Source organism: Apodemus sylvaticus, chromosome 16, assembly GCF_947179515.1.
Source record: "Apodemus sylvaticus chromosome 16, mApoSyl1.1, whole genome shotgun sequence".
Classification (NCBI taxonomy): Eukaryota; Metazoa; Chordata; class Mammalia; order Rodentia; family Muridae; genus Apodemus; species Apodemus sylvaticus.
Genome location: NC_067487.1, coordinates 65182804 through 65202027, shown reverse-complemented (window position 1 = coordinate 65202027; position 19224 = coordinate 65182804). Strand labels below are relative to the sequence as shown.

Sequence of the window (19224 nt, the reverse complement as noted above, 5' to 3'; positions counted from 1 at the left end):
GAGTTCATCTTTCCCTGCTTGGGAAGAAAGAGAACATGGTGCGTATGGGCAGAGTGGGCATGTCTGAAGAACCTGCCAATATTCTGTTGGAGATACTGTTTGGAGGCTGGGTCTTGGTGTTTTCACATTGTGCTGGGTCGGTTGTATCTCTTTTTGACTGTAAGTAAAGACACTGAGCAAAGTGTCTTTACTTAACAACAACAACAAAAAAATCCCAAACACTTCTGAATTAAATATGCATTTTCAAATAAAGTATTTGGAGAACTTATTTTTCTTTTCTTGTTTTTATTTCTCTTTTTCTTTTGTGAGGGTGTCTTACTATGTTGCCCAGGTCAATTTTAAACTTGAGATCTTTCCATCTCAGGCTCTTAAGTGCTGGGCTTACAACAGTGTCTAAGTAATACCCACACTTTAGATTTTTCATTCTTAAAAACAAAAAACAAACAAACAAACAAAAAAACATTTGATATTTAACTTTTGAGAGCTTCCACCTCCCTAGTCATCAATACTTGTTTTTTTTTTTGCAATTCATTGGTTTTCCTGTGAGATATAAACCTCAAGCACCACAGTCCTCGACAACACAAAGAAGTGACAGCGTGCTCGTGGAGGGTTGTGAGGCGCAGAGAGAAACTGGATTCACAGCATGCATTTTGACTTGGCAGAGAAAAGGCCTCCTGGACTCGAGAGACTGACAGGGAAGGATGCTGTTTGCCAAGTGTGGGAACTGTGGAGGAAACGCCAGGAGGGAGGGGTACTGGGTCAGAAACATCTAGGTGCAGGAGAGAAGAAGACAGTGTGCCGGGCACTGGGGGGGGGAGCGTTTAGGCTTTTTGAAGATGAGTGCCAAGATGCAGGAAGTAGCCGAGGCCAGCCGAAGAGAAGTCCGCTGAGGCCTGAGGAGATGGCTCAGCAGGTAAGCGTGTTGGCTGTTGTTCTAGAGCATGAGGGCTTGAGTCTGAATCCCTGGCACTCTGGATGGGTCGAGACAGTGCTGTGGTGGCTGAAGAGATGACCTCTCCCCCACTGGACACTTCTGGGCCTGGGTCTTGTTGTTCAGGCCATGAAGCCAGCGAGTAATGACTTTAAACTCAGATATATCCCAAGAGACCCCATGTTACCCTGAATTTCATGGTCAAGCAGCATGTGCAAGCAAGTTTCAGATGTGGCAGGGGAGTGACCTGATAGGGCAGAGACCCCAGTCTTCTCCGATAGCAAGACAAAGAGAATCTATTGGTGATCCCTACAACCCAGGCCTCTGCTACTGAGCCAGGAAGAACACATCTGAGATTAAACTGTGGTCTTTCTGTCTCTCGGGTTAGTATTATTTAACCAACCACAGAGGCTTGGAGTTTAATGTGTGAGTAGGTTGGTAGTCTCTGGGCTAAACATAGCTCCCCTGCCTATTTGTGTAAATAAAGTTTTATTGAAACACAGCCAAGGCCCATCGTTTAGACATTCTCTACGGCTGCTTGCTTTTACACTGCAAGGACAGGGCTAAGTACTTGTGACAGAAACTTTATGACTGGCAAGGCCTTAAAAGTCTGGTTCCTTACAGAAAACTTCCTGAACTCTGGCCTCAAGGATTCTCTGAGGAGCAGACTCACCGTGAAGACCTTCTCAGGCTGGCCCCGGGCCCTCATGTTGGTATCATGAATTAGCTTCAGAATCATCCAGGCTTCGTCGTGTTTTCCCATCTAAGAAATACAGAGGTTGTCAGAGGCTAGGGCTTTCGTATCCCCTGCTTTTCCGTAACTGCTGAGTTTTCAGAGCACATGGAAGGTAATCGTGCAGATGTCTTTAGCACTCCTAGTCTCAGGCTGAGGGTACCACTACACAGCGGCAGTTCAAAGAACCTGCCTTCAACTAGAAACAGTACCTGCGAACAATAATGCTTCTTTTATTAAACAGTGAACACCATCCCACTCATTGACTGAAAGCTATTTGCTCAGGGAAGAGTATGAGTGGTTTTAATTGCAAGACAGCTTTTACACACCCCTTTGCCTAAAGCATGTCTGTCTCCATGAAACCAAACCCTGCACAATTTCACGGTAGGAAGGGAGAAGGCACTTCCCAAAGAGGCAGACATGCTTTCCTGGAAACAGCAAGGATGCCTTTCCAGTGTCTGTGGGTCCCTTGTGCTTCTTTCTGTGACAGAGGGCAGTACCTCCAGCAAGAACCGAGGGCTTTCTGGCATGAAGGTGAGGGCCACCACGGAGGAGACGCACGGGAGCGCACAGACGATGACGAAGACGCGCCAGCTATGGAACTGGTAGGCCGAGCCCATGCTGAAGCTCCACCCTGGAAAAGGACAGAGGCGTGAGGGAGCTCCTGACCCTGCAGCTGGACCAGGCACCGCGTGCTGGGGCCTCAGGGATTTGTCAGTCAAAGCTTACTGTCCACAAAAATGGTGAGTGTAAATAGTTACAACGCAGGTTCAATTTAAGACCCCCACCCCCTGAAGTTCCTGTCATACAGATCTTTCACTTGTTAGGTTAGAGTCACACCAAAATACTTCATATTGTTTGTGGCTCTTATAGTTACACAATGGAATACGACTCAGCAATTAAAAACAATGAATTCACGAAATTCTTAGGCAAATGACTAGAACTGGAAAATATCATCCTAAGTGAGGTAACCCGATCACAAAAGAACACACATGGAATACAATCATTGATAAGATGATATTAGCCCAGAAGCTCTGAATACCCAAGACACAATTCACATATCAAATCATTCCCAAGAAGAAGTATGGAGAGGGCCCTGGTCCTGGGAAGGCTTGATGCAGCACTGTAGGGGATTACCAGGACAGAGAAATGGAAGGGGGTTGATTGGGGAACAGGCGGAGGGAAGAGGGCTTATGGGACTTATGGGGAGGAGGGAACCGGGAAAAGGAAAATCATTTGGAATGTAAACAAAGAATATAGAAAAAAAAGACCCCACTCCCATCACCACGGGCGGTGCTGAGGATGGAGGTGCAAATCAAAAGGATCACGATCTAAGCAGAGGGTACATGTGGGGTTCCCCCCACCACTCCGGGTGCTTTCCCCTCACTCCTACAGACTACTCTTTCCCATCTGCCTGTCAGGAAATGGCCCCCAGTGGACTTCATCATCCAGTTCCCAGCCAGGTTTGGGGGTGAGATTCAGACAGGCTTTTTTTTTTTTTTTTAATGTAGCCCAGGCTGGCCTTGAACTTGTAATCTTTTTGCCTCTTCCTCCTGACTGTTGTGATTATGCCATCTGTTACCACACCTGCTACCCAACTAGGTCTGAGTAGGACACAATTTCCTTCCCTCCCTTTTCCCTTCCTTGCATAGGTGGAGGCATGGTGAAGCTCTGGATGCTCTCAGCTCTCCTGCCTCTCCAGCTCCTCACAGCCAGCCCCTCCTCACAGCCAGCCCCTCCTCACAGCCAGCCCCTCCTCACAGCCAGCCCTCCCACCGCTGGCCTTCGAGACTCAGGGATGCTCTCTCCTGTATTACTGGTTTCTTTGTGCAGTTTTTACAACATTGTAAAGCATCCTTTCACTAGAGCATCTTTAAACGGCCGTCTGTGGGGAAGGCTGACTTCACAGTGTCCTTATCAGAAATGAGGACTTTTATCTCGGCTCACAGGCATCACAGGGAACAGCAAGGTGAATCCCAACTTCTAAGGAGATGTCATAAAAACGAAAGTTTTGTTACACTATAATAAGAACAGTCACGGTGGGCTACAGACAGAAATCCCTTTGGGAACTGGCATTTGCATGAATGTGAAATGAAAGGAGAGTTCAGCCAGTTTTCCTAAGAAAGACTGAGGCACAGCCAACATCATTGAAGCCAGAGCTGGATCTGCAGAGGGACCTTGAACTGCGTGACACGGAAGGCTAGCCACCAGCAAAACCTGGTGATGAGAAGTCTTGTGTGAACAAAGGCGAGGTAATCTAGGTCTCTTCCCCAGGAGAAATGCACCTTCGTCCTTTATGGGATTCCTGAAAGCCTCTGGAAGTGACATAATTCCACAAGCGGAAGTCACAAAACCTTTACTGCCAGGATTCAAGCTGCACCCCAGCACCTAGACTTGTGACAACTTGTGACAACTTGTCCACTGTGCTGTCGGCAAGTGGTGTCAACACCAGTGGCACGCTATAGTAATCTTGCATTAGTTTTGCTCTGAAAATTTAATATGGGGAGACTATGTGGGTTGCTACATTAATTCCTTGATTAGCTTTCGGGAAGCATGATTACTTTCAACATCTTATATAGTCTAGACTCAAAAGTCTCACATATCTAAAACTGCAGGAGAAACTCTATGACAGAACAAAGAGACCGTAATGTGTTCATTTCATGTGATCTTGGAGCTTTGTACAAACTCTCTCTAAAGAACTCTAAAGTTTGCTATTCTCCACACTGGGAGAGAAGACTTTAGTGATTGAGTTCAATTTCAGGTCTAGCACTTTCCACAGGATAGAGGCAGGAAGGGCAAAGGTGGGAGCTCTGGTGAAAAAAAAAAGAGAGTTCACAAGGTGGCCCTTTCAGTGGGAAATAGGTCAGAGAGATTTAACCATGTCTGTACAGTGGGTGGGGCAGAGCGTTCTATAACAGACAGAAAAGTGACCCCAAGCCAGGCAGTGGTGGCGCACGCCTTTAATCCCAGCACTTGGGAGGCAGAGGCAGGTGAATTTCTGAGTTTGAGGCCAGCCTGGTCTACAGAGTGAGTTCCAGGACAGCCAGGGCTACATAGAGAAACCCTGTTTCAAAAAGCCCAAAAAAAAAGTGACCCCACCCCAACCCAAGGTTGTCATATTGACCTCCATAACCTGAGAATACAGATGTTTCAAGCAAAGGGATCATGATTCTTATTAAGTCAAGGCTCCCCAGAGAAAGAGGATATCTGGCACTGTAGAGGAGAGCCAAATGTAAATGTAAGTATCCTGAGAAAGAAGATGGGCAGGGCAGTCACAGGCTTGCTCTCTATTGCTGTGGTAAATACCATGACCAGCGACCTGGAAACAGGAGGTTTATTTCACATTAGCACTTTCATCTCCAGTGAGGTCCCACCAGGAAAGGAAGACAGAGCAAGAATCTGGAGGTAGGAACTGAAGCTGAGGCTGCCAAGGATCATTGGTCGCTGGCCTGCCTCGTGGCCTGCTCAGCCTGCTTTCTCATACAATCCTGGACTGCCTGCCCAGGAGTGGCATGGCCCCTAGTGAGCTGCGCCCTCCCAGATCAATCATTAACCAATAAAATGCCCTGTAGTCCCCACTGGAGTACAGTCTGAGGGAGACATTTTCTTCCTGGAGGCTTCCTTTGCCAGATGACCAACTCTTGACGAAAACGACCAATCAGCACACAGAGGGAAACAAAGAAAGGTAAGATAGGAGGGTAGAAGGGACAGAGGGGGGAGAGGTTGGGAGGAGCTGCATTGTTGCCTTTCAAGATGTAGGAAGGGGCTGCTAGTCAAATAGAGGGGACTGGCAGAAGCTGGGAATCACAAGAATCACAGTTGTCTCCTAGAACTACCAGAAGGAGGCTGCAGCGTCCTCATTAGCATATTCAAACATGTAATCTAAATTTATTTTGCATACATTTATTTTGCCAATATGTTTGATATAGTAACAAGGGAGACCTGGCATTAAGTTAAGTTGGAAAGCTGTAGGTCTGCTCTGTTAAACTCCCGTGAGTCGGTGTCTTAGTTGTTTGACTCATAGTTGTGACAAACGCCTGATAGATTGATTTAGGAAAGAAAGAATTCTTTGGGTTCATGGTTGGAGAGAGTGCAGACCACTCAGCCGGGAGGGTGAGGCAGTGGGAACATCTTGGGCTGTGGCCCCAGGTACAGGAGACATACTGGTCCCACCTTTGCTGCAGTCTTGAAGTAGAAATGCAACCTAGGTGGGAACCACTCCAGACTGTAACCCACTTGAGGCCTGGCCCTGTGGCCTTCCCAGCCTTGAGGCAGCTGAACAGACCTTGAGTATTTGCCACAATGAACCTATCAACCTTTGTGGAGTCACCTGGCTTGGTTGCACGTGCAAGTTCCCACGGGATCTTAGAAGAATAGACTGCCCGCTGACTTTGTTTTGCAACATAATCCAGTTGAAACAAAAGATGAGGGTCTGTGGGCTTTCCCTATCTAAATGCACTGCTGAGTATTAATTAAACTTGGATCTTGATCAGAACCTTGTCTCGACTTCATTTTTCTCTCACCCCCCCCACCTCTCTCTTTTTCCTTTCCAGCCCCCATTTCAGGTAAGCCCAGTTCCTCTTTGGCCGCTGGATGGCTACATGGCCCCAGCAAGACAGAGCTGTCAGTGAGACCTCCCCTTTTAACTGTCCTACATGACTTTCTACTTCGTGACAGTCCCCCACAGCTTCACATATGTGTGGCACTCGATGCCAGCACCAACATGGCTTCATGTCCTGTCAGAAGTGATCTCCTAGGTGAGCCCACCTCCCTCAGCTCTTTGTCCTGCTCACTTCCTCCAGCCCCACTGCCCTGTCTCCAGAAGCCCAGGCGTGCGTACAATACTGCTATGTGAGGTGGCTTTTGTTTTTTTGTTTTTTGTTTTTGTCTTGTCCCTTAGTAATCTCATCTCAATGTAGACCCTAGCAGTCTACATACCTGCATTTGAGGTCTTCCTTGTATGGAAGGCCCTGCCTGAATGTTCTGCATGATGGCTGTCTCCTTCACTCCTAGAGTTTGGCTCCTCAGACACAGGCTACTTGAGTGTCTCAATGGGTGCTAACAGCCCCCTCACCTTCATTAACACACACACACACACACACACACACACACACACACACACACACACACACATTCATTTCCACTTCCCACCAGAAAAAATAGGAACCCTGCTTTCCTGACTTGCCAGTATCCCCTGTTTCCTGCTTTCTGGAGGTGCTTTCTGTGTGTGTGTGTGTGTGTGTCTATATGCATGTGTGCAAAATCACTACAGGTTACCAAGATCATGGATTCTCAGGCGATCTCTCTCTCTCTCTCTCTCTCTCTCTCTCTCTCTCCCATTTCTTCTTCTCCCTCCCTCCTTTCTCTTTTGTCGCCTCCAAATTCACACTAAAAAGCAAGACAGCTTTGATTTTATTTTGCCATGCACATAGAGCAAAATGTACTTATATATGCCTATGAAAATGTATTTATATATGCTTATGAACTTGACCAAAGTCACCCCAAGAGATCCCGTGATGCTGCTTGTCCTTTTGGGGTCAACTCTTCCTCCAGCCAGGACCCTGGTGACCACTGATCTCTCCTCTGTCTTAAGAGTTTTGTCTTTTCAGAATACAGTGCTAATGGAGTCACGCCATAGGGCAGATGTTTGGTTTTGAGATGGGGTCTTGCCATACAGCCCAGACTGGCCTTGAGTCCACAATCCTCCCGTCTCAGCCTTCCCAAGCGCTGTGCTGTGATTACAGGCACACATCACCACACCTGGCCGGTATGGAACTTTGTGAATGTGGTTCTTATACTTAGCATGGCACATTTGAGATTTGTCACGTATGTTAGTGGGTTGAGGATTGTTCCCAGTTTAGCATATTTATTAATAAATCTGCTATGAACATTTATATGGGTTTTTTATGTGCATCAGTTTTGTTTTTTAAAATATAAACGTAGACATTTGAATCAAATGTTGTTTTTTGTTTAGATTTATTTGTAAATGTTATTTATTTATTTATTTATTTATTTATTTATTTATTTATTTATTTATTCATTGTGTGTTCCTGTGAGCACTCACTTGTACTCTGCCTCTACTGTGCAGGCAATTGGACTGGGAATTGAACTCAGATCCTTAGGCTCAGTGGTAAATGAGTAACCTCATTGCCCCCAAATATCTGATTAATGTTACAGGAAGACACTGAGGCTGCATTGTCTGTATTGCCATGGGCAGTGCACTGTCTGCTGAAATGCGTTCATTCCAACTAAAAGATACTTAATAAGTGTCATACTTATTTAGCACACTTAATTTTAATACATATTTTTATATTTAATTTATATATACTTTTAATTTACTTTTCCTAAAATCGAGTGATCCTCACATTTCCTTTTTGTTCATCTTCATGCTTACACACAGTGCCCGTGTGCCAGGTGTGGAGAGGCAGCCTCCGCACTGGGCGTAGATTGCTAGGCTGATTTCTCAATCCAGGGCAGGCAGAGACCAGAGGAAGACTCGAATTCTTTAGGAAACACAAATGCCCTTATGACTCACTCTGGACCAGGTTAGGAAGAAAGATGAGGTTGCCAATAGGGTAGAGCCCTCAGTTCTCTTAAGGAGCCTTATCTCAAGAGCTCTGGCCAGACAAATTCCTTTCCTCGTTTTGAGCTATGCACGGTGTCAAAGTTAGAATTAAAGCCTGTGCTTATGAAGCAGGCAAGGTCATCCTAGACTGGATGCCCTTTACCTATTATTTTATAACTGACTGACCTGGAGAGAGGAGGAGTGTCCTAGAGCAGTGGGAGGAGTCCTGGCAAGGGAAATGGACGCCCCTCCTCCCATGATGTGCCTACTAGAGTCAAAGGTTCATAGACATACCCTGGGGCCTGAGAGGATGGCAGTACCCACAGAGCATTGAGAAATGACCTTGCAACGCCTTACAGGACAAAAAGACAGAGGACCGAATCCCTGACCGCCATCGCTGCTCAGCTTGCTTGAGCTCCATTTCAAGGAAGCTTAAATCTGAACCCAAGCTCTATGGAAATCCTTCAGAGCCATCTCCAAGCAGGGTGACGAGGAGGATTGTGGGGTCAAACCCCACTCCACCGGGAAAATGGGCTGTACATTTCCATATGTCAGCACTTAGTGAAATGGAGTCTTTGAAACCAAACCTCACTGTTTGGCCCGGTGCACTTTATCATTAATTACTATTATTTTTGTCTTAAAAATGATTCTTGCAAAGTTAATGTTTCTGATAGTCCTTTGGATTTTGCTAAAATACTCATTAAAATGTCATGCGGTGGGATTTATCCACAGATAATGTAAATTCCATGCAAGGGAGGACCTCAATTAGGGCGGTACAGAAGGCTGTTATAGCCTGGCTCTAATCACTGTGGTGCTAATAAATAAAAGAGGGATGAATCTTGCATAATAATCAAGGTCCCTGCCAGCCGCACCCTGCTGTCCCTGTAGGGCCCTGTGACTGCCTCCTCATCTGACTTCCCAACTGCCTGTTGTTCAAGGAATACAGGCAAAGTGTAGAACACACACAGGACACTGGCTCTTATGTTTTCCCTAGGCTGTATCCTGGAAGCCATGGTAGCTTGGTATCCACCTTGAGGACCTGCTTTTTGGTACCTCCTTATGAAATATTGTAAAACAAAACAAACCAAAACAAAAACCAAAACAAAAAAATACCCCAAAACCTATCTTTGTCAAGACAGGAGATCTTAGGTGCAAGACTGAAATCCAATGCACTAAAACAAACAAACAAACAAACAAACAAACAAACTCTTCAGTATTGTACAGGACGCCAAGTCTGACTAGCTAAGAAATAAGTCATCTGTATGTTTTCATCTTGATCTCTCACAAGGCTCAGACCCAGCTACAATTCTCTTAAAGTAACTCAAAGTTCATTTTCTCCAGTGAGAATGTAGGGCAGGGGGAATTGTCAGGTAAGTTTTTGATATTATTGCTACAGAAACAAAAAAAATTATATTTTTAACGTGTCACTGGCTTACAAACATAAAAGCTCCACTATCAGCGTTTATCGGGAATCTCTGGCTAGCAACTCGGTTTGCTGGGCAGCCAGGACCATCTGTGATGCAAAGGTTTACCTACTTGCAGCTGGACAGTCCTTCAGAGCTGTTCCTCTCTAGTTTGTAGCAAAATAAATAAAGACGGGTAGATTATAAATAATGATATTAGTGGGCAAATGGAGCTAAACTGTAGCACAGCCAGCCATCCTATAAAAATCACTGATGTCAGACATGAGGCAGATTTTCTGATAGAACATGGAAAACATCCAAGTAGAAACGGAGAAGCTCCCACAACAGGGTGAAGAGCAATGATTTCATTTTTATGTGCACATAAAATGTATCATCTGATCTAGAAAAGCCGAGGTCTGGAGATGCAAAAAGCTGTTTCCGGTGGCTACGCAAGGAGGTCGCTGGTGGATACATTTCTCTTCTGACATTATTTCTTTAATTTGTAAACTTTACATAACCTTTTATCTCTTCTCGCTTCAAAAGGAAAAAAAAACAACAAATCATAGTCGTAAGCCTTTGACTTTTGAGTGATGCTGGTGCCTGGCGGAGGAAAAGGGAAACAGGAATTTCAGCGACGCCATTATTCAACATTGGCATTTTCTCAAGAAACGGCAGGGAATCTGACTGTGATCAATATGAGCTTGAAAATATAGTGTGGACCTATGGGGACCCAGGAGAAAGGACCAGAGACAACCCTGTGTCTGCATAGGAAAGAGAACCGGTTTCATGGTCTGACCTTTTAGTCTCGGGGAGGAGTTGAGGATAGAAGGACACTAAAAAAGAAAGGTTGGGGTAATTTAACCAAAGCTAAGGTTGTATGCAAAACCTGTATGGAAACCCACTTTGTAAGATAACTAAAAATACAAGAATTAAACTAAGGAGTTTGAACACAGATATCTCACATGGGTGGATGTCCAGAAGATAGGAGTTATTGCTATTATTACTGGGTTTTGGGGTTTTGTTTTTTGTTTTTTTGTTTTTTGAGACAGGGTCTCTCTAAGTATCTTTGGCTGGCCTCGAACTCACAGAGACCCACCTGCTTCTGCCTCCCTAGTGCTGAGATTAAAGGTGTTTGGTACCATACCTGGCCCAAGTTAAATGAAATCTCACTATGGGGCATGTGACAATTCCCAAGGAGTTACTACTGGTCAGGGAGGCCCCAGAAATCCCCAACACAGCACATTTTGGTTTTAGGACATAAAGACATCAACCTGGGGGAGGCAGGTGTGGAGAATGGTGTCACATGAACACTAGGTACTCTTCTAGAGGACTAGGCTTCAATTCTCAGCACCCACATAGAGGGCAACAATCATCTATAACTCCAGCTCCCAGGAAATCTGGCGCCCTCTTCTGACCACTACAGGTACTGCATTCATATGATGCCCAGATATACACATTTTTTAAAAAATTAGATTAAAAAAGAATGTAAAAAAAGAAAAATCTACCTGGGACTGACCTAAAACCCTTCCTTCCTGCTTCCTAGCTTTCATGGTGGTAGTCTATGGAGTGCTATGCAGGCTACTAGGGAAGAAGAGTTGTCAATGTGTTTACCCTGTGTCGAGCTCTGAGTGTTACAATGACCGACCTGCCAGGTAAGATGTATCTGTCCATTGGTACAATAATGGCCTGGATGTCATGGGGTAGCCAGCTATTTTCTAGTTGTCTTCGAGGCTTGCTTGTCAAGAAACAATACAAACCTGGCATTGTAAACTTGGCACTACCCCATGATCGAGGAGGATACAGACCCTAGAGACGGGGGGTGGGGGTACCCACTATTGTTGTTTTGCTAAATAGACATATTTATTGTCAAACTTCTTCTAGGTATTTATATCTGAACCCATAGATTATTCTCAGTCTTGGCCGGAGAAGTTCCTTGATGCTGTGGAAAGCAGTTGATGCCGAGATTCATGATTGGTTGAAGTGCAGAGAACCTTTTGAACCAGAAATGTGGGAGCAGAAATGTGGGAGCAGCCCCCGTTCCTTTCCTTCCTGAGGGTGTCAGTCACTAAGCAATGCAGTTCTATTTCTGTGATTTTTCAAAACGTGTTCCTTTCTCCCCCTCATCGTACCTTTCCTGGGCCACCTGTCTAGACAAGGGCACAGTTGGCTCAGATCTGCACAGCTGTGCCCGCGCATGGCACATTTCCTTATGCATGCCATGATTGCTGCTCTGAGACCCGGAGCCTTGAATCAGCCCGTGGCCTTCAGCTGAAAGGGGACGCCTGACCTGGAAAGGAGCCTCTGGCCTCTCAGTGTTTGGCCTTCCAATGACTGACCAAGGCCTTGCCATTAAGTAATTTGCCTGCTGCTTCTCTAATAGATTCCCAGATTCTAGCTGGCTTCTTCTAGTTTTTATAGATCATCAAGAGAATTCTGGGTAATAAAAGTTAGATCACAGGGGGGCTGGAGAGATGGCTCAGTGGATGTTTTTGTACAGAACTTGGGTTTAGTTTCCAGCATGGCAGCTTACCGCCTTTAAGTCCAGTTCTAGGGGATCTGATATCCTCTTCTGTCCTCTGCAGGCACCACACATGTTTGTGGTGTGCATGTATTGGGGCAAAACACTCATACTCATAAGATATAAATAAGTCTCTTACAAAAACATTATTATATACCTCACTACTTTCAGGATGAGTTCACATAGTCTAAAGGACCTGGGGCCTTTGCCTGCCCTTCCAGCCTTTTCTCTAAGAAGCTGATTTCTAGCACTTCATAGTTTTATTTTTGTTTGTTTGTTTACTTCTTTAGTTTTTTCCAATGTACTCCTCCATCTTCTGTGTTCATTTGCTTTTGTTTCATTTAAACAGGATCTGGATAAGTGGTTCACACTGGCTTTCAGCCTCCTGAGAACAAGGGTGGCAGGTGTGCACTTCCTGCCATGCTCCATGTATGCACATGTTTCATCCAGCCTGCCAACACATGTGCCAGACTGTGGCCTCACTGCTGGGAGAGCTGCCAGGCCCCTCCCAAGTGATGTCTAGGCCAATCCCACCGTCCAGCCAACCCGAAGACTCCTAAACCTCAGTCTTCTATTAGCCGAGTAGCCATTTCCTTTGTAAATTTTTTTTTTTTCTGATGTACTGCAAAGAGTCTCCTTCTCATACTCAGTTACTTGGGTAGCCTATATATTTCCACAGTCCTTAGCAGGTGCCACACTGAAAGTCAGTGAGAATCCACGTGTGGTCTGTTGCTTGAGAGGAAGCCCCATGTCTTATTTATCTTTAGTATGCAATTAGTAACTCAATAAATGCTTCTTTAAATAATAAAGAACTCATTATTGGGATATTTTAAAATCAGAGTTTGTCTAGAATATGCCAAGTGATTTATTTGTGACTGCATGTGTGTATGTGTGTGTGAGAGAGAGACAGACAGAGAGAGAGAGAGAGAGAGAGAGAGAGAGAGAGAGAGAGAGAGAGAGAGAGAAATATGTGTCAGTGTGTTTAGAACAGAAGTCAACCCCTCAGCTGTGGTTCCTTAGAAGCCACCTACCATACATGTGTGTATGTGTAATATATATATCATATATCATATATCACATATCACATAGCATATATCATATATATCATATATATCATATACATATACACATAAAATAGTATTCTATATAATACACACACACACACACACACACACACACACACACACACATACACGAGGGTCTCTCACTGGTTGACTTGGAACTTGTTAAACTGTATAGTCAGATAGGCTGGCCATTGGGTCCCAGGATGCTGCCTGTCTCCACCTCCATGGTGCTGGGATACAAGTGTGTGCCGACACCGCTGGGCTTTTCCCATGTACGTTCTCACCGATCAAACTCAGCTTCCCAGGCCAGCAAGGCACACCCTGCACCAAGCAGCTATCTCCCCAGCCCCGACAGGAATTTATTTGGCAATATGTCTATTAAGTTTCTTCATTTTCAAACATATGAATTTTTCTCAAAAACGTTTATTTCTAGTTTAATTTCAATGTAATAGGGATACGTGCTTGATAGGTTTTTAAAATATTTGTAACTTGCTTTATATTGTAGCATGTGGTCCAGTTTTAAAATTGTTCTGGGAGTGATCAAGAAGAACGCCTGCTCTGCAGCTATCGGGTTCAGCGTCCGTGGATACCCAGGGTCAGGTCTGTGAGGATGCTCTTCATGTCTCCTACATCCTTATCGGATTTCCCCCATCTGGTGTGTTAAATTGTAGTTGTTTTCTGTGGGAAATCTGGTTCAACAGTACAAACAGCCAATCACTAGAAATGGAGCAACGTACCTGTGATGAAATCAAGACCCAGTTCATGTCTCTGCTGACATACTTCCTCCTGACCTGATGGCTGGCAGAGGTCATTGGTGGGGGAAGGGAAGCACTGTAAAAACCTATGCTTAGTTGAATTGCCTTTGAAGACAAAACGTGCCATAGTTTTGCTTTTTAAACTAGTAGGGATTTAAAACCAAACTGTAAGAACCTTTCTGTGGAGTGCTACAACCCAGCCACAAAAAATGTCTCACTACATCCATTTACACAAGCATGCACACCCCAGCTAGGCACGCCCCAAAGGCCTCTAGCACTTGAATCTTTTGTAACCTTCTTTCAAAGCATCTTTCTACAAACTTGCAACAGTTTCGAAGTTGAATAAATTGGACATGGTCAATGAAAGATTACTGACAGAAGCCAAAAGAGGAAGAAGGGAGGGGTTCTCAGCCATGCTGCTGACTTGGCCTGGTCCCTAGCCCTCTCTTCCCTCGTCACCTGAGCCGTGGAGAAGCTTGTCCTAGCTCAGTGCCATCTATGTGGAAAATGGACTTCCCAATGGATTAATGAATGGCTTGTCTCATGGACATAGCTAATACGCCCTCAAGCACATAATAGCCTTCCTTTTAGAAAACTAAAATATTCACCAGTCAGCAAGCCGATACAGAACTCCAAGGGGCAGGTCTCCTAATGCATCTAAAGAGCCACACTTCCTTCAGATCGCCTGAAGGGAAACTTTAGTAGTGTAAATCAGTTAAATGGTTGTCAAGACAGACTCAGTTTACCCATCGCTGATTTATGACCTTGCACTAGACCTCCGAGTGCTTTCTCTTCACTTTCCAATCCTCTCCCTTTTCTTTCAAACCAGTCAGCATCTACCCAGAGTAGAATTTCACCTTTGCTCCCTTGAAAGGTTGACTCTGCAAACCATTAATCTTGGCCCTCACACACGTTCCTGGCTGCGACCAGCTGTGGACATGATTGGTCCTGGTGCCTCCTGAGGCAAGGTTCTCCAGGGCTACGGCGCCAGAAAAATCAAACCCAGAGCGACTTAGTCTGAGATTGATGCAGCCATTTTTCATTTAGCATCGCCGACTGCTGTTTATGAGAAATGATCTAATAACTCAGGGAGCCCGCAGCGACAGATCACTGTAGCGGCACAGGCAGACCGATGCAAGTTAGCTATGGCTGACAGGCTAGTTCCCAGCACTTCAGACTTAAGTGTGCTCTTTCCCCCTCAGGCCTGAGCAGAGACATAGGTGGAGCAGACTCAAGTCTCTTAGAGGTTTAATAACACACCCACTCTGTGCCAGATACCCTGACGTCATTTTGTTTTGTATACCAACAATCCTGGCAGGGGGGGGCGGGGCAGATAAAATCCAGGATATTGCTTAAATTTTTAAAAGTTAAAATTGAAAGCTCTCTCTCTCTCTTTCTCTCTCTCTCCCTCTTATCTCCTCTCCCTCTCCCCTTCTCTTTCTTTGCACCTGAGTGCAGCTACCCACAGAGGCATCAGTGATATCCCTTGGAGCTGGAGTCATGGATAGTAGGAACTCCCTTGGAACCAAACTGGGTTCCACTGCTAGAGCTAGAGCAAGAGCCGTATGTGCTCTTAACTCCCGGGACAACTCTCCAGCCGCTGATATTGTTTTAAAGTGGATAAAGGCAGCATAAGTATTTGTCATCAAATCTGTGGGATATGCTTATGCTCAAAATGTTCAGAAATTAAAATTTAACCAAGCATCTTGCATTTGCTAAGTTTGCTAACTATACTCCAAGAGACATCTGGCAATGCCTGGAGACATTTTTGATAGCCATAACCTTGGGGAAGAAGGGTGTCTTTTGGCGTCCAGTGAGTAGGGCCAGGGATGGACGGAACATTACATGCATGCTGTCTCTACCATCAGCCCTGAACAAGAATGACCAGACCAAGATATCAATACGCCAAGAAATCTTGTTGTAAATGACCCATTATTCCTATCCATTATTGAAGTGTGTTGTTTTCAAACTGAGGCAAGGAGAAAGCTGTGGAGGAGATGCTATATCCCCTTCCTATATGAATGTGTTTCTTTGTATGTTAGACTTTGTTAATGTTGGATTTGTTACCTGTTCCTTTGGTTCCTTTTCCCTTTTGCTATAAATTTATCTGCCAGTCTTCCAAACACACTTCAAAACGCCTCCTGAAGAACAACCAAAGACAGCCCCTAAACTCATGCCCATCTCGCTGGGAAGTCTGCTACCACATACATAGCCTCCAATGGCCAGCAAGGTCCCAGAGGTGCCATGGTAGCTGATGTTCCCGTCAGCATGGACGCCGCTGTGGGGGGAGGCGTGGTTTCAGCTTCAGTAGCATCACACAGGCTTGGTGACTGACTAGCTGTGTGATCCTGGGCGAGGAACTCACTCTCTTTGCTTTGTTGTCACTGTGGATCTGTCTCCCATTTAACCCGTCTTTGTGTGTGAATTTCAGTATCACTACAAATCTGACATTTCCACTGCTCATCCCCAGAACTTTCTCCTATATCTGAAAGTCTGTCTGCTTTACCACCCTCAGCCCCTGGTGACCTTTTCTCTACTTCCTGTCTGCATGGATTTGCTTATTCACAACACTTCAGATAAGTGGGACCTTGCAAGCCCTTGCGCCTAAGTTATTGCACTTAGCACAGTCCGCAGAGTCATCGGTGTTGTTGTAGATCTCAGAGAACCCTTCTTATGTATGAAAAATAATGTTCCACATGCGAACACGCGCAATCTGCTCATCTGCCGGGACACAGACGCACAGACCTTTGGGTTGTGCCTCTCTTCTGGCTACGATGAATGATGCTGCTATGAACATAGTAAAAGAACGTCTCTTTGGGCCTCTGCTCTCAGTTCCTTGTGGTCTATCCAGAAATGGAATGGCTGGGCCATGTCAAGTTCTATGTTTATTTTAACTGACCTCTCATTCTGACCCCTCTTCTCTGCAAGGGCCAGCGGAGGCTGTCCTGCTAGCCAGAGTTGATGGGTGTGAACCTTAGGCTTCTTAGTCACAATCAAGACTCCCTTTCTTCTAGCTTGTGCTCCATTAGGCTCCGATGATTTATTCAAGTGGACTCCTTCCCCCCACTTCAGCTCCAGTCTTCTCCCTCTCACAATGAGATGAAAGAAACATGAACTAAAATCTACAGAGAACGGACCACACTATTTCTACCACAAGCCACACAGCTATTTTAGCTCTGTCTCCTGAATCCTTCCTCCCCCCAGAGGGCTCCTCCTCCTCTAGGTATCAGAGGCCTATTCAACTACATATCCATAAGACACTAGACGTAGCACACATCATCACATCTTGTAGATGGCCTGTAGTATGATTTAAGACAGTAAGTCTCATTATTGAACTTCCATTGTTTCAGGTCATCTGTCCTCAGAGAAACACAGGTGGAGAGTCAGCTGGGTGTCCACCAAGCTTGGGGTAAGTGGTCCTCTCCTGCACAATGTGTGAGGGCCTGTGTGGTCGTAGTATGAAGAACTGACATCGGCTTATGACTGGGCATTGCCCATCCTGGACATCTAAGAGCAGTGAGCACATCAGTGGAGTAAGGCTGCCTTCGGACCCTTGGGAGAATGTTTGGTGAGCAAACCCTTAAACACAGATGCTCACAGCAAAAGAACGCAAACAAACCAACCTGGCAACAACCAGAATGTCTATTCATAGGATCATGGAGAAATAAATGGTGACCTCTCTACACACCAGGATGCAATTTCAATGACAGGAAAGAATTGCTGATACCACAACATGAATATATTATTTTAAAAGCATTACATTGGATAAGAGAAGACAAAGGTTCCACAGGTTATCTGAATGGAGTTCTGGAGCAGGCAGTGCTCAGCTTTGGGTACAGAAATCAGCACAGTGGCTTCTCTGGAGTGGAAGAGGAAAAGAGGATAAATGGGAGTCAGGGGAATTTTGGGGGAGGTGAGAATATTCCATATCCCTGGCAGTGGCCACACGGATTTATCCAACTGTCAACACCATGGAGTTTACACTTGGGATCTTTGCATTTCATTGTGCATACATGATTCAGAGTAAGGGAGAAATGATGAGAATATAGCCTACCTTCCCATAAGCCTCCCAGGCTGCAGGAACAGGACTCCATACTGTACAGGCTACTCTGATGTGAAATATCAGACATTTTTATCTCTTTGGGTTTAGCCCTATTTTAGCTGGTGGCAGGTTTGTGAGACCTGGTTTGTTTTGTTTGTGTTTGCTGTCTCTGAGGCCCCACAGCTCCCATCAAGTGCCCTGCTGGACTTGGTCAACTGCTTGGGAGTGGCCAACCCTAAAGGACGACATCAGGGCCAGTTCTCCTAGCCTCCGACTCTCTGACCAGGCCATTCTGATTAGAACTGATTCCAGAAGCTTCTAGATACAGTCGATGCAAAGGGTTCCCTGCATCTCTAGACCCATCTGGAGAGGCTGTGAAGAGGTGTTCCTCCTCACGGTTTCCTCAGGCCAGGGCAAGCTCTTCTGACCCTTCTGGCCTTTGAAGGTTCAGTGAGTGTGTTGCCTCCAATCACCCCACTCACAGGCACATTCCTTACACCACACACACTGAACAGGTTGTATACGCAGTACATGCAACACACATATACCACCCTCCACAATCCACAGCACACATAAGCCTAGTACACACCACACACTGTAGCCACATCTGTGTCTTTCACGCATATGCCACATAGTCACAGACATGATTCACTCACAGTGTATGTCAGTCACACACACTCTGCACACATTTAACAACACACAATACACATAATACATATACAATATATAACACACATGCTATACATAACATATATGACCATTCTACATATACTCTGCACATGCATTATAAAAATCAAGGCACATTGTGTATCGACACTCATACTACACAAATGTTAAATTCAAACTTTACACACTTCACACTTACATACTAAAATCATACTGATTTCCAGAGCAGTTTGGGTTAACTAGGTGAGCTTGTGTCACAAATGAGGGTGAAGGAAAAAAAAAAAAAAGAAAAAGAAAAAACAGCTAACCAAACCAAAAGGATTCCTGTTGCAAAATGAGTTTTCCGGAAAACTGTGTTCCTCTCCCTAAGAACTCAAGTCTACACAGAAGCAAATCCAAATGTGTTTTAAATACCCCAGGATGCCTTGAATGGGCAGAATGGGCAGAATGGGCAGAATGGGCAGAATGGGCAGAAGTTACAACAGAGCTTCTGATAAAGTTGAGTCTGAGACAAGGCCACAGGCTAAGTGGCCAGCATCCCTGCAGG

General features: G+C 45.2%; 1 protein-coding gene across 6 annotated transcripts in view; it reads right to left on the bottom strand.

Moving 5' to 3' along the window:
• Window positions 1-19224, bottom strand: part of Sv2c (synaptic vesicle glycoprotein 2C) — a 185536-nt gene that overhangs the window by 26388 nt on the left and 139924 nt on the right. For all 6 annotated transcript variants that reach the window (XM_052159624.1, XM_052159619.1, XM_052159620.1 and 3 more), the window contains 2 exons: window positions 2165-2298; window positions 1605-1694 (listed from right to left, as the gene is read on the bottom strand). In XM_052159624.1, coding sequence (XP_052015584.1) covers window positions 1605-1694; window positions 2165-2298 — 224 coding nt within the window. The remainder of the gene's footprint in view (window positions 1-1604; window positions 1695-2164; window positions 2299-19224) is intronic.